The 27,290-nt window shown below is 45.3% G+C and overlaps 1 protein-coding gene, 1 long non-coding RNA gene and 1 pseudogene across 3 annotated transcripts; 2 read left to right on the forward strand and 1 right to left on the reverse strand.

Annotated features, from left to right (window-relative positions):
* On the reverse strand, positions 1-27,290 carry LOC106588234 (zinc finger and BTB domain-containing protein 22-like). Of its 2 annotated transcripts, none has more exons than XM_014177047.2 (4): positions 27,021-27,290; positions 6,683-6,894; positions 5,479-6,298; positions 1-1,400 (listed from the first exon to the last, which is right to left on the reverse strand). In XM_014177047.2, the coding sequence occupies exons 2-4, from the start codon at positions 6,887-6,889 to the stop codon at positions 292-294; spliced, it is 2,136 nt and encodes a 711-aa protein (XP_014032522.2). In that variant the 5' UTR covers positions 6,890-6,894; positions 27,021-27,290; the 3' UTR covers positions 1-291. The 2 variants fall into 2 exon arrangements, with proteins under 2 accessions (XP_014032522.2, XP_014032520.2); XM_014177045.2 differs by having other exon boundaries at positions 1-1,403.
* LOC123730993 (piggyBac transposable element-derived protein 4-like) lies at positions 18,693-20,779 on the forward strand (annotated as a pseudogene).
* Positions 23,447-26,082, forward strand: LOC123730951 (uncharacterized). The gene is made up of 2 exons (XR_006762437.1): positions 23,447-23,548; positions 24,854-26,082. It is a non-coding gene; the product is annotated as an uncharacterized lncRNA (long non-coding RNA).

Consider the following 27,290-nt stretch of genomic DNA (forward strand, 5'->3'; position numbering starts at 1 on the left):
TCACATCACACTTCACAAACTTTTAAACCACATGATTCACATCGAGCAAATTACATGTTTGTTCCCTCTTTCGAGATATCAATGACATGATGGGATAGTCCTTTAAATAAATAAGAAAGCAGAAATCTCCCTCATAGAATAGTTGTTCAAACAGGTGTATCAACATTGATCTGAGTTTTAATGGTTTACACATGGACCATTATGGACATAATTATCACCCTATCTAATACCATTTTCAAGTGCTGCGGGCCCTATATTCCACAATATTTCACCATCCTCCTTCCTTTAGCTTCAGCTAAACCTGTTGCTGGCTTCCTCCTTAAAGCTGTGAATAACCACAGTCCTTGACTGAGAGCCTAACTCAGTCCCAACCCCACCCGCTAACAACGCACTCATCCCAGACTCCGCCTCCCCCTGACACTCTGCCTGCTCCACTTTCACTTGACCCCCCTGTGAGAAAAAAACCTCCCCCTCCTTGAACCCATAGGCATAACCATCATCCATGTCAGCAGCCGCTGTGGTGTTACTACTGGCAGCGGCTCCATCATAGCTGGCGGCCAGTCTCTCACAGCGTGCCTGGTGGCGCAGGAAACTATCCCTCCAGATGACCTTCTTCCCACACAGGCTACACTCGTAGGGCCGCAGCCCGCCGTGGGTCTTCAGGTGCTTGGTGAGGTGGTGCTTCATCTTGAAGCTCTTGGCGCACACGGGGCAGGCGAAGGGCCGCAGGTTGAGATGCTGCATCTTGACATGGCGGTCACGCATACTCTTCAGGGTGTAGGCCTTCCCACAGTGGCAGAAGTGTACTTTTCCTGTGTAAGGGGCCCCGGCAAGGGAGATGGAAGAGGAGGAAGATGGGATGGGGGGCGAGGACGAAGGGGGGAATGGAGCAGGAGATGGGGACAGGTGGCAGCTGGAGGTTGGGGTACCACCACCATGGGTCACGTTTGCCCCATTGGGCCAGTTCAACTCTGGGGCCCCCAGGATAAAGTCATTGTCATCAGGAGAGGTAGGTACTAAGGGTCTCTGAGAAACTTGTCCGGTGCCATCCTCAATCTCATCATAGGTTTCCCTTCCAAAGGCACCCTCTGCAAATCGGCCAAAGTCCACTTCCCCCTCGTCATCTTCTTCGTCGTCTTCTCTTCTGTAGTCTTCCTCTCCAGCTTGCGGCCTAGCTACTTGCTGAGACCAGGGACTCGCCTGCCACTGCTTTTGGGTAGAGGGTGTAGAAGCTGAGCAGGAGGGTCCAGGAATCACCTCATCTGGTTCCCCAGCATGGGGAGAAGTCAGGGCAGAACTTCTCCCCAACTGTCTCTCCTCTTTCTTCTGCAGCTCCCCTGAGCTCTTTCTCCCCTCTGGCTGTCGTCCCTCCTCACCTTGGTGTACACCAGAGTGGAAGTCTACTGGAGAAATACAAACAGAGTGATGTACAATGGACATAGAGAAATATATAAAGATAGTGTATTTATGGCACTGGGATGTGTGCTTATCACGGATAAGTGCTTATCCTCTCATAAATATGAGACAAATGTTTAAAGGGACAATCAGCAGTTGAAACAATAACAATGCGAATCCCCGCCCCCAGTTTCGGTAAAAGCTAAGGGATGGGGCTAGATAAATGTAGCCACTCTCAAAAACATACACAGAGCTATGGATGCAAGGACTGACCATCCATGATATCAAAAATATAGTTGTAATCATGTTTTGAGGCTATATAGTGTTTGTTTACATTACTTTGTGTACAAACATTGGAGTAAACAAGGTTATATTTTGGCATCTGATGGGGTACGTATTATAAATGAATCACTTATAAATGAATGATATGTACCCAATGATTATTGAAGAATATAACTTATAAAAAACATATATATACACTACCATTCAAAAGTTTGGGGTCACTTAGAAATGCCCTTGTTTTTGAAAGAAAAGCAAATTTTTTACCCATTAAAATAACATCAATTTGATCAGAAATACAGTGTAGACATTGTTCATGTTGTAAACGACTATTGTAGCTGGAAACGGCAGATTTTTAATGGAATATCTATATAGGCGTACAGAGGCCCATTTTCAGCAACCATCACTATTGTGTTCCAATGGCACGTTGTGTTAGCTAATCCAAGTTTATAATTTTAAAAGACTAATTGATCATTAGAAAACCTTTTTGCAATTATGTTAGAACAGCTGAAAACTGATTAAAAAAGCAATAAAACTGGCCGTCTTTAGACTAGTTGAGTATCTGGAGCATCAGCATTTGTGGGATTCGATTACAGGCTCAAAATGGCCAGAAACAAATAACATTCTTCTGAAACTCGTCAGCCTATTGTGGCAAACCTCTTCAAAGTTAGGAGCGTTTGTCACAAATGAAGTGGGAAACTGTCACCAAAGTCAGCCCAGAATGAAAGTTCTTTCGAACATGACAGTACCTGTGTGTTTGTTTCGCTGTCCTGGTCCACCCAGGCCACAGGTAAGGTCAAGGATAGCAGGGTTCGGTACACAAATCTGGTTCTCGGTAGGTCCAGGTCTAAACGCCAACAGGTAAGTCCAAAACAGTCCAGCTCGTACACGGTAAATCCAGCCAATGTAGATTGTCTCTTTCTCTATGGTTCATAGATCCTTCCCGCCCTCTCTCTCTCTTCCTGGTTTTTCTTGACCTTTTATCTGTGGGTCGGCTCCACCTTCTGAGGGTTCCCCTTGCTTCTGGGAATTGTAGTTTTGGCAGTCGGCCATTTTGTGATCTGTAGTTCTGATCGGGGTGGCCATTTTAGTGATCGGGCAGAGCCCGTTTATTAGTTCTGCCCTCACATATCTGCCATTTATCACTCGAACCCCTTCTTTGCCACACTATTCTTGTTCTGAGAAATGAAGGCTATTCCATGCGAGAAATTGCCAAGAAACTGAAGATCTCGTACAACTCTGTGTACTACTCCCTTCACAGAACAGCGCAAACTGTCTCTAACTAGAATAGAAAGAGGATTGGGAGGCCCCGGTGTACAACTGAGCAAGAGGACAAGTACAATCGAGTGTCTAGTTTGAGAAATAGACACCTCACAAGTCCTCAACTGGCAGCTTCATTAAATATTACCCGCAAAACACCAGTCTCAACGTCAACAGTGAAGAGGCGACTCCGGGATGCTGGCCTTCTAGGCAGAGTTCCTCTGTCCAGTGTCTGTGTTCTTTTGTCCATCTTAATCTTTTCTTTTTATTGGCCAGTCTGAGATATGGCTTTTTCATTGCAACTCTGCCTTTTAAAATGATAAACTTGGATTAGCTAACACAACGTGCCATTGGAACCCAGGAGTGATGGTTGCTGATAATGGTCCTCTTTTACGCCAATGAAGGTATTCCATAAAAAATCCACCGTTTCCAGCTACAATAGTCATTTACAATATTAACAATGTCTACACTGTATTTCTGATCAATTTTATGTTATTTTAATGGACAGAAAATCTGCTTTTCTTTCAAAAACAAGGACATTTCTAAGTGACCATATACAGTTGAAGTTGGAAGTTTACATACACTTAGGTTGGAGTCATTAAAACTCGTTTTTCAACCACTCCACAAATGTCTTGTTAACAAACTATAGTTTTGGCAAGTCGGTTAGGACATCTACTTTGTGCATAACACAAGTAACTATTCCAACAATTTTTTACAGACAGATTATTTCACTTATAATTCACTGTATCACAATTCCAGTGGGTCAGAAGTTTACATTCACTAAGTAGACTGTGCCTTTAAACAGCTTTGAAAATTCCAGAAAATGATGTCATGGCTTTAGAATTTATGAAATCAGCCAAGACCTCAGCAATAAAATTGTTGACCTCCACAAGTCTGGTTCTGTCACGTCCTGACCAGCAGGTGGAGTAGGTGTATAAGTTTTGGTCAGGGCGTGGCAGAAGAAGTTGTGTGTTCTATGTTCTGTCTAGGTTGGGTGTTTCTATGTAGAGTTAATTGGGGTGGACTTCCAATTGAAGGCAGCTGTGTGGTGTTGCCTTTGATTGGAAGTCCTATATTAGTTGGGTGTGTTTGTCTGTGTGTTTGTGGGGAATTGTCTGTGAGCACTGCGTTATTGACCCTGCTACACTGTTGTGAGTCGTGAGTACTGTTTATTGTTTTGTTTTTTTTGTTCTGTGGATGCTTCACATTTTTCATTAAAATAATGAGTATCCATATACCCGCTGCATTTTGGTCTTCCCTGCAACACCACGACGAATTTCGTGACAGGTTCATCCTTGGGAGCAATTTCCAAACGCCTGAAGGTACCACGTTCATCTGTACAAACAATAGTACGCAAGTTTAAACACCATGGGACCACGCAGCCGACATATCGCTCAGGAAGGAGAAGGGTTCTGTATCCTAGAGATTAACGTACTTTGGTGCGAAAAGTGCAAATCAATCCCAGAACAACAGCAAAGGACCTTGTGAAGATGCTGGAGGAAACAGGTACAAAAATATCTATATTCAGAGTTAAACGAGTCCTATATCGACATAACCTGAAAGGCTGCTCAGCAAGGAAGAAGCCACTGCTCCAAAACCGCCATAAAAAAAGCCAGACTACGGTTTGCAACTGCACATGGGGACAAAGATCGTACTTTTTGGAGAAATGTCCTCTGGTCTGATGAAACAAAAATACAACTCTTTGGCCATAATGACCATCATTATGTTTGGAGGAAAAAGGGGGAGGCTTGCAAGCCGAAGAACACCATCCGAACCGTGAAGCACGATGGTGGCAGCATCATGTTGTGGGGGTGCTTTGCTGCAGGAGGGGCTGATGCACTTCACAAAATAGATGGCATCATGAGGATAGAAAATGAAGTGGATATATTGAAGCAACATCTCAAGACATCAGTCAGGAAGTTAAAGCTTGATCACAAATGGGTCTTCCAAATGGACAATGACCCCAAGCATACTTCCAAAGTTGTGGCAAAATGGCTTAAGGACAACAAAGTCAAGGTATTGGAGTGACCATCACAAAGCATTGACCTAAATCCCATAGAAAATTTGTGGGCAGAACTGAAAAAGCATGTGTGAGCAAGGAGGCCTACAAACCTGAGGAATGGGCCAAAATTCACCCAACTGTGGGAAGCTTGTGGAAGGCTACCAGAAACGTTTGACCCAAGTTAAACAATTTAAAGGCAATGCTCCCAAATACTAATTGGGTGTATGTAAACTTCTGACCCACTGGGAATGTGATGAAAGAAATACAAGTTGAAATAAATCATTCTCTCTACTATTATTCTGACATTTCACATTCTTAAAATAAAGTGGTGATCCTAACTGACCTAAGACAGGGAATTTTTACTAGGATTAAATGTCAGGAATTGTGAAAAACTGAGTTTACATACACCTTAGCCAAATACATTTAAACTTCCAACTTCAACTGTGTGTATATATATATATATATATATATTTAAAAAAATATATATAAACACATATCAATGTCCAAGTCCTGTTTACATTTCACATTCTAGGACTACTTACCAGAGTGTCCTCTCAGCTCAGGACCCTCCCTTTTCTCCTCTTCCAACTCTTCTCCCATTCCTTCACTTGCTTCAATCACTCTTTCAGTCCCTTTCTTCTCCTGAGGATCTTCCCCATAGCCCTCTCCACTTCCTCTATCCCTGCCATGGAGTTTCTCAGCACTTGGTGGCACTGCCCTCTGTCTCAGTCTAGCTCTCAGTCTCAATGCCTCACCAGGAAACCCCACGTGCTTGGTGTGGCTATAGTCCAGTCCTCTCCCATCATGATGGCTTAGGGGGCTGGCTTTGCTGTGGCTGGACATCCACACCTCCTCACAGCTGGAGTAGTCACTCTCCCCAGCAGGGTGGGAGTCCAGCTGTGAGTCAGCTAGGTGCTGGACAGGCATGGACATGGCTGGCTGGGGTGAGGACCTGGGGTGGCCCCACCTGGGGAACTGATGGGGCCTCCTCCACGTGGCCAATGGCGGCAGAGCATTCTGCACCTGACCATAGGTCCTCTTCTGCTTCTCTTTCCCCTCTCTCTCCATGTATAGGCAGTCGGTGCTGCTTGGGGACTGCTGCCTTGAGGAGGCACCATGGTGTGTGGCAGCTGCAACATCCACAGGGTTGCATTCTGTTGGGGGTCGAGGTCTCTTCAGGATCTCTGTGCATTTGTCAACAATATGCCACATCTGGAGAAAGCTGGCTACCGTTACATAGTTAACAATGTCATCACGCACTATGCTCAGTCGGCCGGTGTAGGCTGAACTCAGGACACTCTCAAAGGCCACAGGGTCCATGACAGAGGGCAGAGACACTGTCGTCACATTCTTAAGCAACACCTGGTGAAAGTGATGAAAGAAAACTAGGATTTCACAGCTATTTTTCCAGACAACAATGAACATGACAGAGCAAAGACACAAACTACTATTGTAGACGTCTCTCTCTAATACACTAGTCACAGAAACCCAGACCTAGGCAACAGCAGTGACTAGCCTATGTTTGGGATCAATAAAGGACTCTCTTGGTAACTTCGAAAAGGGGTGAAAGGAGGGTCCACTTCAGATAGACATAGGCTAGTCACATAGGCTAACTCCGCCTTTTCCTCTATGCTAAACTGACGTTGTTTACGTACAGAGGTGTAAGCCGGAAGATTGGTACATTGGCGGAGGCAACCCGAGAGAGACTACTAGTACACACACACATATGCACACAGACAGACAAACCTGATCGTGAAAGTATGGCGAGGAGGCAGCCAGCACACAGCGGTGGGCCCTGAACACCTGTCCCTGCACCTGGATGGAGAGGTCACAGAGCCGGCCCTCCTCCCGCTGTCGATTCAGGCTGTCCAAAACTGCTGCACGCACATTGGGGAAGCATACTTGGACCACCAGGCCAGCAGGGGCACCAGAGACAATGCAGTCCTGATCCATTGTGCCTAAAGTATAAAGAAGAATAAAATCCTGTTAGCACTAACCGTAAATGCTAGCTAGCTATCTGGGGATCCTTGGGATGTCCCTAAACTCCCTACCCTAAACCATAACCTGAACCCCAACCCTTGTTGGGTTTTGAGAATGTGAAATATACGTATTCCTGTCATTGATGGAGTGCTGTTTAGAGGGTCTACACCAGAAGGGTTATAGGAGGATGGTATATAGTGCAACTAAGCTTGGAATGTTTTGAGTGCAGGGAAGCGATTACATGTGGCAGGCATTGATAAGGGGAGACGGGTGGAGATCTTAGAAACTAACAATGTCACTGAGGGAGAGAGGGTAATGTATAACGTTTACATTATGTCAGTGTATGTTACTGTTAACCATCAGGGATCCTCTGGGAGAGATCCTCTGGGAGGAGAAGAGACACAGTCTGGTAGCAATAACCATGACAGCCTTGAGTTGAGGAGGCGTGAGCACTTTGGGGTAGAGGTCAGGTTAGATGAAGTGAGGAAGAACAGATATCACTAAGGTTCTGTCTAGCAACAGAGATGCATTGGCTGTTCATTTGTGGAAGAAGAGACTCAGCCTAGGAGAAAGGGTTAAATATCAGTGCTTGTGAGAAATGTTTTTTTGTCTGAATTACAGCTGTAACGACTCTTTGGGAAGAATTAAACTTGGTTAAGCTTCTCTAGTGTCCGTGAGTTATTTACTCTGACAATTAGGTTCTAACACCCTTTTAAATTTAAACTTCAATGGAGAAGGGTGCAATTGCGGCCCGCAATTCAGGGTGTTCCTGCATGCTGGCATTCCTGCATCTGCAGGAACCCCTCTTTATACCTCTATTGGTCCATTTTTAACCTAGGACAGGCGAGAGGTGGGGACGCTCCAGTACAGTAGGTTCCCGTTGGTTGCCATCCGCCGATAAACCCCACAGAAGAAAAAGACGTGAGGGTGACAACGGTAGACAGTGTCCTTCGTCCCCTCCTGTCGGGCATTGTTTTCCTGCAGTTTTGTTAACGACGGTGAGGGCAGGTGTTCGGCCGGCGGGAGCAAAGGACATTGTGTGCTAGCTAGCTAGTCCTAGGAAGACTGCGGTACACAGCATGCGGGAGCGACACCGTGTGCTCGCTAACTACCAAGTTAGCGAGCACACAGTGTAGCTAACTAGCAACCTAGCTAGTTAGTTAGCACACAGGGTCGTCCCCACCTCCCGCCTGCTGTGTACCGTAGTAGCTAGCGGGAAGTGGGGATGACCGGTAGGCAGTGTCCTTTGCACCCGCCGGTTGGGGCACTGATTTCCCGCAGTTCTGTTAAATATGGTCAGGGCAGGTGTTCTGCCGGCAGAAGTGAAGGACACAACTCACTCACTTTTGTACATCGCCTTGGTCTGTACAATTGACCTTATTTTAGCGCCCCAAAAATGTAATGCTTCCAGATCAACTGTAATGTCAATACCATTTTAAAGCACAATTTCTCCCCTTTCCAACAAAATCAATGACGAGACCTTCATGATGCCCATCTCTGCATGATTCAAGAATCATTGGGTCGGGTCCGTCGGGTCTTTTTAACAATGGCGGGTGGGGAAGCTAAACCTATTGTGTGATAGTGAGAAGTCGTTTTGACCAACTTATCACCTTATCGCCTCTAAAATGTAAATAAAACTCTATAAAGAGTTTATATAATGTGTCATTACATACAGTGGGGGAAAAAAGTATTTGATCCCCTGCTGATTTTGTACGCTTGCCCACTGATAAAGAAAGGATCGGTCTATAATTTTAATGGTCGGTTTATTTGAACAGTGAGAGACAGAATAACAACAAAAAAATCCAGAAAAACGCATGTCTAAAATGTTATAAATTGATTTGCATTTTAATGACGGAAATAAGTATTTGACCCCCTCTCAATCAGAAAGATTTCTGGCTCCCAGGTGTCTTTTATATAGGTAACGAGCTGAGATTAGGAGCACACTGTTAAAGGGAGTGCTCCTAACTGCAGCTTGTTAACTGTAAAAAATACTTCTGTCCACAGAAGCAATCAATCAATCAAATTCCAAACTCTCCACCATGGCCAAGACCAACGAGCTCTCCAAGGATGTCAGGGACAAGATTGTAGACCTACACAAGGCTGGAATGGGCTACAAGACCATCGCCAAGCAGCTTGGTGAGAAGGTGACAACATTTGGTGCGATTATTCGCAAATGGAAGAAACACAAAAGAACTGTCAATATCCCTCAGCCTGGGGCTCCATGCAAGATCTCACCTCGTGGGGTTGCAATGATCATGAGAATGGTGAGGAATCAGCCCAGAACTACACAGGAGGATCTTGTCAATGATCTCAAGGCAGCTGGGACCATAGTCACCAAGAAAACAATTGGTAACACACTACGCCGTGAAGGACTGAAATCCTGCAGCGCCCGCAAGGTCCCCCTGCTCAAGAATACATATACATGCCCATCTGAAATTTGCCAATGAACATCTGAATGATTCAGAGGACAACTTGGTGAAAGTGTTGTGGTCAGATAAGACCAAAATGGAGCTCTTTGGCATCAACTCAACTCGCCGTGTTTGGAGGAGAAGGAATGCTGCCTATGACCCCAAGAACACCATCTCCACCGTCAAACATGGAGGTGGAAACATTTATGCTTTGGGGGTGTTTTTCTGCTAAAGGGACAGGACAACTTCACTGCATCAAAGGGACGATGGCCGGGGCCATGTACCATCAAATCTTGGGTGAGAACATCCTTCCCTCAGCCAGGCTCATTGAAAATGGGTCGTGGATGGGTATTCCAGCATGACAATGACCCAAAACACACGGCCAAGGCAACAAAGGAGTGGCTCAAGAAGAAGCACATTAAGGTCCTGGAGTGGCCTAGCCAGTCTCTAGACCTTAATCCCATAGAAAATCTGTGGAGGGAGCTGAAGGTTCGAGTTGCCAAACGTAAGCCTTAACCTTAATGACTTGGAGAAGATCTGCAAAGAGGAGTGGGACAAAATCCCTCCTGAGATGTGTGCAAACCTGGTGGCTAACTACAAGAAACATCTGACCTCTGTGATTGCCAACAAGGGTTTTGCCACCAAGTACTAAGTCATGTTTTGCAGAGTGGTCAAATACTTATTTCCCTCATTAAAATGCAAATAATTTTCTAACATTTTTGACATGCGTTTTTCTGGATTTTTTGTTGTTATTCTGTCTCTCACTGTTCAAATAAACCTTCCATTAAAATGATAGACTGATCATTTCTTTGTAAGTGGGCAAACGAACAAAATCAGCAGGGGATCAAATACTTTTTTCCCCCACTGTACCTATTTGCAGGTTTGTGTCGAATTTGAATCGGGTTTTCAGGGCGGTGCTAAAGTGATCTTCAGAAATAAACAGCAGCTTTTGAGAGTCATAATAGCTTGCAGTGATGACGAAAAAAAATGACTAGGTATCTTACCGGTGTAGCACTTCTCTCATTGTTTAAAAACAAGAAATGGACAGTGACGGGGGTAAGGGGGATACCTATACTGTATATAAGTAACGTAAACTAACTGACATTTGTACATCGCCTTGGTCTTTACAATTGACCTTATTTTAGCGCCCCAAAAAACATAATACTTCCAGATCAACTGTAATGTCAATACCATTGTAAAGCACAATTTCTCCCCTTTCCAACAAAATAAATGACATGAGCTCCACGCTGCCCGTTTCTGCATAATTCAACAAGGCAATGAGCTCCGTCAGGTCTTTTTAAAAATGGCGGGTGGGGAAGCGACACTAATGCGTGGTAGTGAGAAGGAGAGATGTCGTGTGGGAAAACTGCTTTTTTCACTCGATCTGTCCAACTTATCACCTTATCGCTTCTAAAATGTAAATAAAACACTATAAAGAGTTTATATAATGTGTCATTACATACCTATTTGAAGGTTTGTGTCGAATTTGAATCGGGTTTTTAGGGCGGTGCTAAAGTGATCTTCTGAAGTAAACAGAGGCTTTGAGAGTCATGATCGCATGCAGTGATGACGCAAAAAATGACTAGGTATCCCCCCCTTACCCCGTCACTGTACATTTCTTGTTTTTAAACGATGAGAGAAGTGCTACACCTGGTGGGGAGAGATTGTAAGACAGAAATAGTTGCTTTACACATGCTGTACGTTACGGCATGACACGTCACAATGTAACGGAGGTTCCGTTTTTTCAACTTTTCTCCAATACTATAGAGCCATTACCATGTCGATCAACGCTTGAATAGAAACGTAGTTCACACCCCAGATTTTGAAGTCAACACAGTCGCTACAGTCCCATTAGTTTTCTTTGCAGCCTCGTTTGAATGTCGCGGTTGCGCACATTTGTACGGAATGGGGTCAGTTTACGTTAGCTAGTAAGAAGGACTCCGGTACACAGCAGGTGGAGGTGACACTGTGTGCTAACTATCCAGATAGCAAGCTGGTATTTTGGATGCAGTAATTGCAGAATTAGTTATACTGCACTGTAACTGCAGTTACACTGCATAGTTACTGCGGTAAAAAAAAAACTATTATTTTGGACGCAGTATTTGCAGCATATTGCAGTTATACTGCACTCTGACTGCAATCTTTTTTTTGTAAGGGCGGGCTGGATAAGCTGAAGTGGACTTGGCCCTAGTATCATTAGCCGGAACCCAGAGTAATATGATTCTGCCGGATTCGGGAAGAGCTCGGCCCGCATGAAGCCCACCCCCCGAATCACGCAAACCCTGCTGAAAAAGAACATTACTCAAATTTGTATAATTGTAATTGTTAGTGTCTTATAATGCAATGGGTGCATGGCCCACAAACACTATGCACATGTTTATATAGATTGGTTTCTATTAATTGAGAAGCATTTAGATAACTGGTCAGTAGTTTAACCAGATTCCAACCAAAAACCAGATATCAACCAAAATTAGACGTATTTTACATGACGTCAAAAAGACTTTATAAAGAAGACGTCTTCATCTGGTTGTGATCTGGTTATATGATGTCCTGACCAGATTTCAACCAGTAAAAGACGTCTTTATCTCGTCGTATAACAACTGTGCTGCTCGGCCGGTGCAAGCACATGCACAGAACAAATACACTGCTGGAACACCGATTAAGGTGTTTACATGTCCTAATAATTAGAAAGATAGCTCAGAAAACAAGGTGATTTAATCAGGGTATAATTAATTACTTCCATTTTGACCTTACGCTGATTAAGATAAGCAGAGTAAGTAGTTTACATGACTATTGCATAATCTGTTTACTGCTATAATCCGTTTAATATCGAATTATTAGTGTACATGTAAACGTACTAAATGTTGCACTTCACTAGCAATAGCTCAAGTCAAAACAGATAGAAAGGGAGGCAGACAGGTGGAGTAGAGAGATTCATGTAATTTTAAGACCCACATTTTCATCAGGATATTTTCTACTGTTTTTACTTGTCGGCTTTGGATCACAGTGTATCAATGTGTCCATAAGGCAGAGGCTAGTGCTCTCCATAGTTTCACTTTAACTTTCCGATTTTTATCATTTTACTTCAGATATTTACAGTGCCTTGCAAAAGTATTCATCCACCTTGGTGTTTTTCCTATTTCGTTGCATTACAATCTGTAATTTAAATGGATTTATATTTGGATTTCATGTTTTATTTTATTTTTTATTTAACCATTATTTAACTAGGCAAGTCAGTTAAGAACAAATTCTTATTTACAATGACGGCCTACCAAAAGGCAAAAGACCTCCTGCGAGGATGGGGGCTGGGATTAAAAAAATTCATTTTTTAATAAAAAAAAATATATATAGGACAAAACACACATCACGACAAGAGAAACAACACTACATAAAGACAGACCTAAGACAAAAACATAGCAAGGCAGCAACACATGACAACACAGCATGGTAGCAACACAACATGACAACAACATGGTAGCAGCACAACATGGTACCAGCACAAAACATGGTACAAACATTATTGGGCACAGACAACAGAACAAAGGGCAAGAAGCTAGAGACAACAATATATCACGCAAAGCAGCCACAACTGTGAGTAAGTGTCCATGATTGAGTCTGAATTAAGAGATTGAGATAAAACTGTCCAGATTGAGTGTTTGTTGCAGCTCATTCCAGTCGTTAGCTGCAGCAAACTGAAAAGGCGTGCGACCCAGGGATGTGTGTGCTTTGGGGACCTTTAACAAAATGTGACTGGCAGAACGAGTGTTGTATGTGGAGGATGAGGGCTGCAGTAGATATCTCAGATAGGGGGGGATTGAGGCCTAAGAGGGTTTTATGAATAAGCATCAACCAGTGGGTCTTGCGACGGGTAAACAGAGATGACCAGATTACAGAGGAGTATAGAGTGCAATGATGTGTCCTATAAGGAGCATTGGTGGCAAATGGTAAAGAACATCTAGCTGCTCAAGAGCACCCTTACCTGCTGATCTAAAAATGATGTCTCCGTAATCTAGCATGGGTAGGATGGTCATCTGAATCAGGGTTAGTTTGGCAGCTGGGGTGAAAGTGGAGCTATTACGATAGAGGAAACCAAGTCTAGATTTAACTTTAGCCTGCAGCTTTGATATGCACTGAGAAAACGTGAAAAACGTACCCAATTTAAACAGATTACTACTCTCGACCAGAAACTAGAATATGCATATTATTAGCAGATGTGGATAGAAAACACTCTGAAGTTTCTAAAACTGTTTGAATGGCGTCTGTGAGTATAACAGAACTCATATGGCAGGCAAAAACCTGAGAAAAAGTCAACCAGGAAGTGGAGGATCTGAGTATTGTAGTTCTTCTTTCTAGTCCCTTTGAAACTACAGTATCTGTGGGGTTACGTTGCACTTCCTAAGGCTTCCATTGGCTGTCAAAAGCCTTCAGAAAGTGGATTACGCATTCTCCTGTCACTGGGCAGAGTATAGGAGCTCAGTTACTGAGTGGTCTGCCTGGCAACAAAGGGATTGGATATGCGCAGTCACGCGAGCGCGCTGTTCCTCCTTTTTCTTCTTGAATGAATATGCTATTGTCCGGTTGGAATATTATCGCAATTTTATGTTAAAAATACCATAAAGACTGATTTTAAACAGCGTTTGACATGCTTCTAAGTACGGTAATGGAACATTTTGACTTTTCGTCTCTGGTTCCGCGCTCGCGCGTTATGCCTTTGGATAAGTGATCTGTACGCACGAACAAAACAGAGGTATTTGTACATAAATATGGATTATTTCGAACAAAAACAACATTTCTTGTCGAAGTAGCAGTCCTGGGAGTGCATTCTGTCGAAGATCAGCAAAGGTAAGAGAATATTTCTAATACTAATTCTGAGTTTAGGTTGCTCCGAACTTGGCGGGTGTCTGTATAGCTCTCTGTGATGGCTGAGCTATGTACTCAGAATATTGAAAAATGTGCTTTCTCCGTAAATGTAATGCTCGGGCGTCGTGGGTGAGGAATCAAACGCAGGAAGCAGCAAGTACAGGGTAGTGGCTTTTAATGGGCCAAGAGACGAACAAACACAAGCCACCCCAAACAGCGATAAGCGCGCACACAAAACAAAGTGCCCCAAACACAGGGGGAAACACAGTCGGCGCAAAACCAACGCACAAGCGCAAACACAAACATACAACAGAATAAACAATCCCGCACAAAGAGAAGGCAGGCCAACGAATAATTATAGCCCCGCTAATCCCCCCCATTACGAACAGGTGCAAACAATCACAAAAGGGGGGAAAACAAAAAGGGAATCAGTGGCAGCTAGTAGGCCGGTGACGATGACCGCCGAGCGCCACCCGAGCATGAGGAGGAAGGAAGTTCTTAGTCAACAAAGCATGCAGGAGTCATGAGGCAAATAGCAAAATAGCAAAATGCACAAGTAGGCGTCACCCACTTGGGAGAAGCTTTTATTTCTGAAGGCAGATTTCTTGTAGAAAATGCCAGTGGATGGTCTTTGAACAGCAGGAGGCGGCTTCAAGGCCTCTGGATCTGGGTGGGGTAGCCTGCCATTTATTGGGCTCAAAGGCTTCGACAGTGTAGGAAGCATTGAGTGTAGGAAGCATTCCAAGTAATTCCATCCAAAATCAGGTTGTAGGTTTGCTGTTTCAATTTGGAATGAAGGTTATGTTGTTTAGGGTAGCATCCTGTATATGTCCATCCCAAAAAATCTAAGTTAGTCTAACTCTAAATCTATCTATTTTTAAAACATGCTGAAAAATTTGGGAGCTCATCTGCTCATGACCTCTCTCTCTGGGGTGACCTCTGTCATGTAATGGACATACACTAAATATTCCAAATTGGTGAAGTGAAATGAAAAAATATTATTTAACAAACAACACGTACGTCCATGTATTTTATTTCAATATCCTACTATAATCCACCAGGATTTACAAAACCCTATTTTTATCACATTTATTTCCATCAATAATTACTCAAAAATTATTGCACCTGAATTTGACCCAGAAAATATGACTATTATATTTTTCCTTAGAGGTTTTAAGCAAATAACAATGCAGTAATTGTATATTCATTTCAGTAGCTAAATAAAGAGGTAGGCATATCAGTTCCAGCTAAAGCAATTAAATATTTTTGTTTCACTACCTCGTACAGAAGGTGGCGGCAGTAGATAAATACAGTGCCTTGCAAAAGTATTCATCACCTTTGGTGTTTTTCCTAGTTTGTTGCATTACAACCTGTAATTTAAATTGATTTTTATTTGGATTTCATGTAATGGACATAGACAAAATGTTCCAAATTGGTGAAGTGAAATTAAAAAAACTACTTATTTCCCCAAAAATAAAAAAATAAATGAACTGAAAACTGGTGCGTGCATATGTATTCACCCTCTTCGCCATGAAGCCCCTAAATAAGATCTTGTGCAAACAATTACCATCAGAAGTCACATAATTAGTTAAATAAAGTCCACCTGTCTGCAATCTAAGTGTCAAGCTAAGCTACAAAGCTCCACAGGGGAGATTGGAGTATCCGTCCATAGGACCACTTTAAGACGTACACCCCACAGAGCTGGGCTTTACGGAAGAGTGGCCAAGAAAAAGCCATTGCTTACAGAAAAAAATAAGCAAACACATTTGGTATTCCCCAAAAGGCATGTGGGAGACTCCCCAAACATACTCTGGTCAGATGAGACTAAAATTGAGCTTTTTGGCCATCAAGGAAAATGCTGTCTGGCGCAAACCCAACACCTCTCATCACCCCGAGAATACCATCCCCACAGTAAAGTATGGTGATGGCAGCATCATGCTGTGGGGATTTTTATCATCGGCAGGGACTGGGAAACTGGTCAGAATTGAAGGAATGATGGATGGCACTAAATACAGGGAAATTCTTGCGGGAAACCTGTTTCAGTCTTCCAGAGATTTGAGACTGGGACGGAGGTTCACCTTCCAGCAGGACAAACTGCTAAAGCAACACTCGAGTGGTGTAAGGGGAAACATTTAAATGTCTTGGAATGGCCTAGTCAAAGATTAAAGATTGCTGTACACCAGCGGAACCCATCCAACGTGAAGGAGTTGGAGCAGTTTTGCCTTGAAGAATGGTCAAAAATCCAAGTGGCTAGATGTGCCAAGCTTATAGAGACATACCCCAAGAGACTTAAAGCTGTAATTGCTGCAAAAGGTGGCTCTACAAAGTATTGACTTTGGGGGGGTGAATAGTTATGCACGCTCAAGTTTTCAGTTTTTTTTTTGTCTTATTTCTTGTTTGTTTCGCAATAGAGATTGACAAAGATTTTGCATCTTCAAAGTGGTAGGCATGTTGTGTAAATCAAATGATACAAACCCCCCAAAAAATGTATTTTAATTCCAGGTTGTAAGGCAACAAAATAGGAAAAATGCCGAGGGGGGTGAATACTTTTGCAAGCCACTGTAGGTGTAGTCTGCCATAAAACCTTAGCCCTCCCGTTGTCCAGGCCGGGTCAGAGCGACCCGCTGGCTCGGCCATGTGTTAGGAGCCGTTCCCCCGCGTCCAGTCCGGGTCAGAGAGACCCCCTGGCTCGGCCATGTGTTAGCAATGCGTATGTTATAACCCCCTCTGCAGTTGTCCAGGCCGGGTCAGAGCGACCCCCTGGCTCGGCCATGTGTTAGCAATGTGTCGGCCATGTGTTAGGAGCCGTTCCCCCGCGTCCAGTCCGGGTCAGAGAGACCCCCTGGCTCGGCCATGTGTTAGCAATGCGTATGTTATAACCCCCTCTGCAGTTGTCCTGGCCGGGTCAGAGCGACCCCCTGGCTCGGCCATGTGTTAGCAATGTGTCGGCCATGTGTTAGGAGCCGTTCCCCCGCGTCCAGGCCGGTCAAGCGACGTCGGCCATGAGTTAGACTGTTCCCCGCGTCCAGGCCGGGTCAGAGAGACCCCCTGGCTCGGCTATGTGTTAGCAATGCGTATGTTATAACCCCCTCTGCAGTTGTCCAGGCCGGGTCAGAGCGACCCCCTGGCTCGGCCATGTGTTAGCAATGTGTCGGCCATGTGTTAGGAGCCGTTCCCCCGTGTTCAGGCCGGGTCAGAGCGACCCCCTGGCTCGGCCATGTGTTAGCAATGCGTATGTTATAACCCCCTCTGCAGTTGTCCAGGCCGGGTCAGAGCGACCCCCTGGCTCGGCCATGTGTTAGCAATGTGTCGGCCATGTGTTAGGAGCCATTCCCCCGCGTCCAGGCCGGGTCAGAGAGACCCCCTGGCTCGGCCATCTGTTAGCAATGCGTATGTTATAACCCCCTCTGCAGTTGTCCAGGCCGGGTCAGAGCGACCCCCTGGCTCGGCCATGTGTTAGCAATGCGTATGTTATAACCCCCTCTGCAGTTGTCCAGACCGGGTCAGAGCGACCCCCCCGGCTCGGCCATGTGTTAGGAGCTGTTCCCCCGCGTCCAGGCCGGGTCAGAAAGACCCCCCGGCTAGGCCATGTGTTAGGAGCTGTTCCCCCACGTACAGGCCGGGTCAGAGAGACCCCGGGGGAAGCGTTAGCAATGCCTATGTTATAACCCCCCCTGCCGTTGGCCGGGTCAGAGCGACCCCCGGCTCGGCCATGTGTTAGGAGCCGTTCCCCGCGTCCAGGCCGGGTCAGAGAGACCCCCTGGCTTGGCCATCTGTTAGCAATGCGTATGTTATAACCCCCTCTGCAGTTGTCCAGACCGGGTCAGAGCAACCCCCCCGGCTCGGCCATGTGTTAGGAGCTGTTCCCCCGCGTCCAGGCCGGGTCAGAAAGACCCCCCCGGCTAGGCCATGTGTTAGGAGCTGTTCCCCCCGCGTACAGGCCGGGTCAGAGAGACCCCGGGGGAAGCGTTAGCAATGCCTATGTTATAACCCCCCCCTGCCGTTGGCCGGGTCAGAGCGACCCCCCCCGGGCCGGGCGCGGTGCATCAGCGTGCAGTCGGCCGGCCATAGAGAGGCTACTAATATTGTCAGGAAGAAGAAGAAGAAGTAGAAGAAAAAGAAGAAGAAAAAGACAAGGATGACGAGGACAACGATGAGGACGACAGCGAGGAATACGACCCCGCCGAGCGTGAGGCCGTCGCTGACGCCTCGCCGCGGTCCCGGTTTCAGCGCGGCTCAGGTCCTGGAACAGATAGCCTCCAGTGTCGACCGAGAAGACGAAGAAGACTTTTGCATTTCCGAAGAGGAGGACGTTTCGGAAGACGAAGACGGCGAGGAATACGACCCCGAACGTGACGCGGACGACTCGGCCTTGCGGTCGTGCTCCTCTTCTTCTTCTTCTTAAGGAGGAGGAAGAGCGAGAGGGAGAGCGAGAGGGAGACACGGCCGCCGCCCGAGAGCGAGACAGAGAGCCAGAGCCAGAGCGAGAGGACACGGCGGCGGCGGCGGCGGCCGGCCAAGCCCGAAGGGAGACGTTGCTGTCAAAAAACGGCAAAATCAAATGGTCCTCCGCGGCCTATCGCGGCCCGGACCTGCCCCGCGCCGTCCGCCACCCCGGCCCCGCGGTGATGCCTGGCCCTACGGCCTACGCCGCGTCGCGCTCGACATCGAGTCCACCTTCCGGCTGTTTGTCACGCCGGCGATAGAAAGGATCATTGTGGACATGACGAATCTGCAAGGGGTGAGAAAATACGGCGACGGCTGGCGACACATGGACTCAGTCGACCTGCGCTCCTACCTAGGGCTGCTAATCCTAGCGTGCGTCTACAGGTCCCGGGGCGAGGCCGCGGCCAGCCTGTGGGACGTGGAGAGCGGCAGGACCGTGTTCCGAGCCACCATGCCGCTCAAGGTCTTTCACAAGTACTCGAGGCTGCTGCGATTCGACGACCGCCGGTCGAGACCCGCGAGACTCGCCGCCGACAGACTGGCGGCCATAAGAGAGGTCTGGGACCTGTGGGAGGAGCGGCTGCCGGCCCTCTACAACCCGGGGTCCGACTTGACGGTGGACGAACAACTGGTCCCGTTCAGAGGTACCGTCTGCGCGTATCTGTGCATATCTGTGCGTATCTGTACGTACGTACGTGTACTATAGAGAGGTAGCATCGGCGTGTAACATAAACGCCGTGCGCCCCCAATGATGAGCCAGCGGTAGTATAGAGAGGTAGCGGCATCAGCAGCAGTAGCATCATCAGCAGCAGTAGCATCAGCAGCAGCAGCAGTAGCATGACGCTGCTAATCTCCTTCCTCTCAACCCGGGGTCTGACTTGACGGTGGACCAACAACTGGTCCCGTTCAGAGGTACTGTCTATGTATCTGTGTACATGTAGTATAGAGAGGTAGCGTCAGCAGTAGCATCGGCAGCGGCAGTGGCAGTGTGTAACATAAACGCCGTTCGCCCCCCAATGATGAGCCAGCGGTAGTATAGAGGGGTAGCGTCAGCGCCAGCATCAGTGACGCCGCCGCCGCTAATCTCCTTCCTCTCCCTCTCCCAAAAGGGCACTGTCCTTTCCGACAGTACATCCCCAGCAAGCCGGCCAAATACGGCATCAAGTCGTGGGTGGCCTGCGACGCCAAGTCCAGCTACGCTTGGAAGATGCAAGTCTACACCGGTAAGGCGGCCGGCGGAGCCCCCGAGAAGAACCAGGGCGCGCGCGTCGTCCTCGATCTCACGCAGGGGCTGCCCGGTGGTCACAACGTCACCTGCGACAATTTCTTCACCTCCTACAAACTCGGCCAGCGGCTCCTCGAGAGGAACCTCACCATGGTCGGCACGGTGCGAAAGAACAAGCCCGAGCTCCCTCCCGCTCTGTTCCAGTCAAAGGGCAGACAGGTCTCGTCCTCCAGGTTCGCCTTCACGCCCACCGCCACTCTGGTGTCCTACCTGGCAAAGAGAAATAAGAACGTGCTACTCCTGAGCACGCTGCACACGGAGGCCGACGTTAGCGATCGCCGCGACCGGAAGCCGGCCCTCATCCTAGACTACAACCGCAACAAGGGCGGCGTGGACAATCTAGACAAGGTGGTCGGCACCTACAGCTGCAGACGGATTACTGCCCGCTGGCCCCTGGTCATCTTCCACAACATCCTCGACGTGTCCTCCTACAACGCCTTTGTCATATGGCGAGAGATCAAGCCCGACTGGATGCCTCGGAAGCGGAACAAGAGGAGGGTGTTCCTGGAGCAGCTGGGAAAGGCGCTTGTCAAGCCCTTGATACAAAGAAGGCAGCGTCTCCCCCGCACCGAAGCCGCGTCCGCGCTTGTCAAAGTCCTGCAGAGTGCCGACCGCGACGCGGCTCCTCCGCCAGCCCGGGAGCACGCCGCTGGCCCGGACGCCGCTGGCCCGGACGCCGCTGGCCCGGACGCCGCCCCGCTAGTGGCGAGTAAGAGGAAGAGGTGTCAGCTCTGCCCGCCCAAGAAGGACGCCAAGACACACACGGCGTGCTGCAGGTGTAAGAAATACATCTGCAAAGGCTGTTCGCACGCCTACTGTCACACTTGTGCCCTCTGGGCCTTTAGCCGAGACGGGACAGGGTGACCCGCCGGGGACACGGGGAGTAGGCAGAATGGGAGGACAACGGGAGGGTTAAAGAAGAAGAAGCAGAAGCTCCAACTAAAACTTGGATTGAAATCTGTGCTTCACGCGCAGGCTGCCAGTTTGAGCGCATCCGTCAACCTTCCAATATGATTCCATATGGAAGTTTGGACAGAGCGCCCGGTAAAGCTATACAACAACAACACAGCTGGAAAACAACGACAGTTTCTAGAAATGTACACCTTTTTTTAAGATTTGACTGCTACGTGGTAGTCCCTGTTCTCCTGCATTCTTGTTTTACTTTTCTAAGTAAATCGGAGGTTTGTTGGGAAGAAGAACGTGAAAGAAAGATTTGCTAGCAAGCTACTGTAAAGCTAGTTAATTTAGCTGGCTGGACACGTTACATTTTTAACATTCATTGCATCCGCCGTGGAGCCCAGTTTCATAATATTATCATATGTCCCAGCTGCTTCTAGTAGTTTTCAAGTAATCGCGAGAAAACAGGCCTCATTTTAGGGCATTTTTTCACCCTGCCAGCTCCTATTAGTTCTATTGAGCACAGTGGCACCAACTCGCTTTCTCGAACATTCTTTTCCCAGCACATTGTTCTGCGTCACAATGCCTGCTTCGCTATTGCAGGCAATGAGACCTGCCCACGTCAACATCGTAGGCTTGCCTCAGGTAACTTATTATTAACAAGGTTATTATTATTATTAACAAGACTACTTGGTGCGCAAGCTAAGCGACGGCTGGCGCTTATCCATCAAATGTTAAACAATTTTTTTTTTGACAAAAGTGTAAAACCTAAACAAACGTGTGTCCCTGTCCACTTTTTCAAGTGTCCAATTTAAAAAATAGCCAGAATTTAGAAAAGTCCTTGTTTTTGAAAGAAAAGCACTTTTTTGCCCATTAAAATAACATCAAATTGATCAGAAATACAGTGTAGACATTGTTAATGTTGTAAATGACTATTGTAGCTGGAAACGGTGGATTTGTAATGGAATACCTACATAGGCGTACAGAGGCCCATTATCAGCAACCATCACTCATGTGTTCCAATGGCACGTTGGAACAGCATCCCGGAGTCACCTCTTCACTGTTGACATTGAGACTGGTGTTTTGCGGGTACTATTTAATGAAGCTTCCAGTTGAGGACTTGTGAGGCGTCTGTTTCTCAAACTAGACACTCTTGCTCAGTTGTGCACCAGGGCCTCCCACTCCTCCTCCTATTCTGGTTAGAGTCAGTTTGCGATGTTCTGTGAAGGGAGGAGTACACAGAGTTGTACGAGATCTTCAGTTTCATGGCAATTTCTCGCATGGAATAGCCTTTATTGCTCAGAACAAGAATAGACTGACGAGTTTCAGAAGAATGTTATTTGTTTCTGGCCATTTTGAGCTTGTAATGGAACCCACAAATGCTGATGATCCAGATACTCAACTAGTCTAAAGACGGACAGTTTTATTGCTTTTTTTTATCCGTTTTCAGCTGTTCTAACATAATTGCAAAAGGGTTTTCTAATGATCAATTAGTCTTTTAAAATTATAAACTTGGATTAGCTAACACAATGTGCCATTGGAACACAGGAGTGAAAGGATTTCTGATAATGGGCCTCTGTACGCCTACGTAGATATTCCATAAAAAATCTGCCGTTTCCAGCTACAATAGTCGTTTACAACATTAACAATGTCTACACTGTATTTCTGATCAAATTGATGTTCTTTTAATAGGCAGAAAATGTGCTTTTCTTTCAAAAACAAGGACATTTCTAAGTGACCCCAAACTTTTGAATGATTAACTCAGAACGGCAGGTAGCCTAGTGGTTAGAGCATTGGGCCAGTCACTGAAAGGTTGCAAGATCAAATCCCCAAGGTGACAAGGTAAAAATCTGTCGTTCTGCCCCTGAACAAGGCAGTTAACCTACTGTTCCTAGGCCATCATTGTAAATAAGAATGTGTTCTTAACTGACTTGCCTAGTTAAATGAAGGTTAAATAAAAAATTAAGAAATAAAATAGCTAATACAACGTGCCATTGGAACACAGAAGTGATGGTTGCTGATAATGGGCCTCTGTACACCTATGTTGATATTCCATAAAAAATCTGCTGTTTCTTGCTACAATAGTCATTTACAACGTTAACAATGTCTACACTATATTTCTGATCAATTTTATGTTATTTTAATGGACAAAAAAATGTGCTTTTCTTTCAAAAACAAGGACATTTCTAAGTGACCCCAAACATTTGAACGGTTGTGTACATACTTGAATTTTTGCATTTAACTTTCCCTTTTTAAGACTGCCAAACTGTCCTCAATTGGGAAACCTCTGACAGGAACAATGTCCTCAGAATTAGGGAGCGGTGTGTTTATAAAAAGTTGTTTGAATTACAACATGTATTAGGATTAAGCAAAACTTTACCATTTAGAGAGGAGTTAAACATTTCCATTATCCAACTGTCTAATTTTGATATCCTCTTAAAATGTTTCAGATTGATGATCAATGAATGTACCACTTCAATAAGAAGGGACAGAGGAGCAAACTTGCTGTTGCTATCACTTTTAGTACTGTAGATTCTGACTGTTAAAGATATTTTACTGTGCGTTACCGTTATGTCGTGTCCGGCAAGGCCCACATGATGCCAATCATCTTTTTATTCAAAAATTTTTAGGCTTACAGTGTCATGAAAAGCCAAAAAACTCAGGACGTTGATGTGTTGCGGGCCCTCTGGAAATTCCTGAAATGTGCCCCTAAGTCATGTTGGAGAAGGACGCAAAGTATGTATATGAGCAAGTTGCTCTTTTTTAAAGACATCTCTAAGCTAAAACTCAACTACCGTAATTTCCGGACTATTAAGCGCACCTGAATATAAGCCGCACCCACTGAATTAATTTTTTATTTTTATTTTGAACATAAATAAGCCGCACATGTCTATAAGCCGCAGGTGCCTACCGGTACATTGAAACAAATGAACTTTACACAGGCTTAACGAAACACGGCTTGTAACAAAAATAAATAGGCTTTAACGAAGCACGGCTTGTAACAAAAATAAATAGGCTTTAACGAAACATGGCTTTTAACAAAAATAAATAGGCTTTAACGAAACACGGCTTGTAACAAAAAATAAATAGGCTTTAACGAAACACGGCTTGTAACAAAAATAAATAGGCTTTAACGAAACACGGCTTGTAACAAAAATAAATAGGCTTTAACGAAACACGGCTTGTAACAAAAAATAAAAAATTAGCAGTAAACAGTAGCCTACCAAGAAAGTCATTGGTCACCATCTTCCTTCTCCTGTGCACTGAAACCATCTCCTTCGGTGTCAGAGTTGAATAGCCGCAGAATTGCTTCATCCGATATTGGATCGTTTTCATTGTCGCTCTCGTCACTTTCATCCTGGAGGCAAATCCCCCGCTGAGCCCTCTTCAACACGCAGCAGTCCAGCCTTTCGAAACCCGTTGATGATAGTGGATTTTTTGACAATGCTCCACGCTGTCAGGACCCACTGGCAGACTTGACCATAAGTTGCTCTTCGCATGTGGCCCGTTTTAGTGAAGGATTTCTCCCCACTTGTCATCCAAGCCTCCCGCTGACCACGGAGCGCCACCTTAAATGCACGATTTACACTGATGTCGAGTGGCTGCAAATACTTTGTTGTACCCCCAGGAATCAGGGTGACAAAATGACTCCCGTAATCAGAATGATGGGAAGTTTGAGAGCGCTCGATTTAATCTAAACAGTAAACAAAATAGTTGTTTGACCTTAACCCGTTCGGCAATTTCATTGGTCTAATGAAAGCTTCATGCCGCCAAAAAACTGAGCACGTCACAGAATGTGTTTTTCTGGAGAAAAAAATTTGAAAGCGGGAAAAATCCATATATTAGCCGCATCATTGTTTAAGCCGCGACGTTCAAAGCGTGGGAAAAAAGTTGCGGCTTATAGTCCGGAAATTACGGTAGTACCATGGAAATACTTTTAGTCAGCTGAGTCCACAAAGTTTCTTCAAGAATCTCCTTTCTAGTTTGCTTATAAAATCAGAAATTGATGAAGTTGTAATGCGCAGATTCTTTCCACTGCAGATCTGATCCATCACACGACTCTTCAAGAGGGCCACTACGCTCTAGATCGCCTTCTGTGCTCAGAGTTCCCTGATGAGGATCTACCCCATCACACCACTCTAATTAATCATTAATCAAATAAAACAATGGGCCTTTATATGCTCATAGTATTTCTATGCATTATGCAACAATTACTGTATGCAGATGTGCGGAAAATTGTGATTGCTTGATCTATTTTAAATGTAAGAATATGTTGCTGATTAACTTTAATTGGGGACTATGGAAACAAATAGAAATGTAATGAACAATGTTTGCAATATCCAACTTTATCCTCGGCAATACTTTTTACAAAAGTAGAACCTAAAAGGGTTATTCAGCTGTCCCCATAGGAGAACCCTTTTGGGTTCTATATAGGACCCTTTCCACAGAAGGTTCGACATGGAAACCAAAAGGTTTCTCCCTGGAACCAAAAAGGGTTATTCTATGGGAACAGCCAAAGAACCCCTTTGGAACCCTTTTTTCAAAGAGTGTAGGTAATAAGCTGTAGTCAGGGGGTTATTACCAGTTTATGACAAGGTCTTAACTATGACCTTGAGAGCGTTGGAGAGCGTTGGACTAGTAACCGAAAGGTTGCAAGTTCGAATCCCTTAGCTGACAAGGTAAAAATCTGTCGTTCTGTCCCTGAACAAGGCAGTTAACCCACCGTTCCTAGGCCGTCATTGAAAATAAGAATGTGTTCTTAACTGACTTGCCTAGTTAAATAAAGGTACAAAATTATTTTTAAAAGTAGGCTACATATGGCGGTCAGACAATAAACCATATTCTGGTCAGTAAAAAAACATTGAAAAAACATACTTTTTCAACCAGTTTGCGACCTGAATAAGGCATAATAAGTTGTCATATTGACTTATTTTCAACCAGGTTTTGCTCACTGAGAAGCCCCCCTCTTAGTGTGAGTGACATGAATTTGAAACAACTGAATGTATGTGTATTAGAAGTAGTATTAGAAGTAGTTTTCACATGCAAACTTTATATGTCCGAACTCAGAATCAAACATGCTTCCCAAAAAGAACATGATTGCTGTGGTAGAATGTTTATTTTGATTGGCAATTTCCTGCATTTATCAGAGTGCCATCAGGTAGCCTGATTTCAGATGTTTCCATGTAAACAGGATTATTAGGGGAATCGTTCTTGAAAAGCATGTAAACATTTTTATCAAACTATTATATTAATATGACTATCCACAATCATCACATTTTTGTCTGCATGTAACCATACTCATTGTATCAAATCATCACTGCAAGTTCGCTAGCTACAGCTTCACTTGCAACATTGTATCAACTAGCCTATTCTGTGCCCTCAGTTTCCTGGGCCAGTGAGCTCGGGACAAACAGCGGTTTTTTTATGACGTTTCCACTGGATATATGGGATCATCAGATCATGATATTTTGCTCTTTCACTATGAGACTTGGTAATTATCGACGCAGAGGGAGCGAACAGCGCCCCTCTATATGTAGCCCATGTATCTGAAGCTGTATGGCCAGAAAGAGTCATGCCATACTCTTCTGACCCAGACAGCATCAGATACATAGGCTACAAATACTGAGACAGAGGGGCGCTGTTTCGCTCGCTCGGATGCGTCTTTCTGTCCGTGCGCGTCTCGGTCAAATAACAATATTTCAATATTTGATTTGGACGGGCAAGGAGGTACGGTAGGGCGGGCCAGACCCCTAAGACCGGACCATACGCCGACCCTGAGTTTTGGGAACCATCTCGCTCCATCTTCTCCCACTGTCGGCCGCTGGGCTTGCTCTCATCACCATTTGGTGGTGAGTGGAATGGAAACGCTAACCGGATGCTTCAGATTTATACATCCGGTGAAACATTTGGTTCTATCTGTGGTGTGGTTAGCTAGCTTGTTAACATTATCTAGCTACATTAGCTAGCTAGCTACAACCAGAAAGGGTTGAAAGGCCCAACGGTAATCTTCGCAGCCCTAACCCTGCGCAAATTCATTGACAGTCTAATATAGCCAGGAACAGTGAATGTTAGCAAGACCGACAATTGTTTATCTAATCCATTCAACCCAGTGCACTCAACTCGTAGTCAATAGCTAGCTAGTCAGGCTAGCCAAGTTAGCATGAAACAGAAAAGTGTGCAATTCTATTAGCTTCAGTTAGCTAATTACCTCTGTTATCAGGTTCTCCAAATGCGAAACGAGTCTTCAAAATATGCCAGTGGTTTCAACTAAAGCACATTCTTTTCAGCGTTGTTCAATCACTCAGTCCTTCTCGTTTGGTAACGCACATTCAACTCGACACAGTTCCATCATCATGTCAAGTGGGTGTAGGGTGGGAGTGTAGAGCTTGTCTGTGACTGCCCATCGTGTACCAAGTTCCAACCATTGCTAACTCATGTAGTTACAGTAGCACAGAACTAAAATAATTTAGGTTTGGGC

Source organism: Salmo salar, chromosome ssa27 (assembly GCF_905237065.1).
Source record: "Salmo salar chromosome ssa27, Ssal_v3.1, whole genome shotgun sequence".
In the NCBI taxonomy this organism is placed as follows: Eukaryota; Metazoa; Chordata; class Actinopteri; order Salmoniformes; family Salmonidae; genus Salmo; species Salmo salar.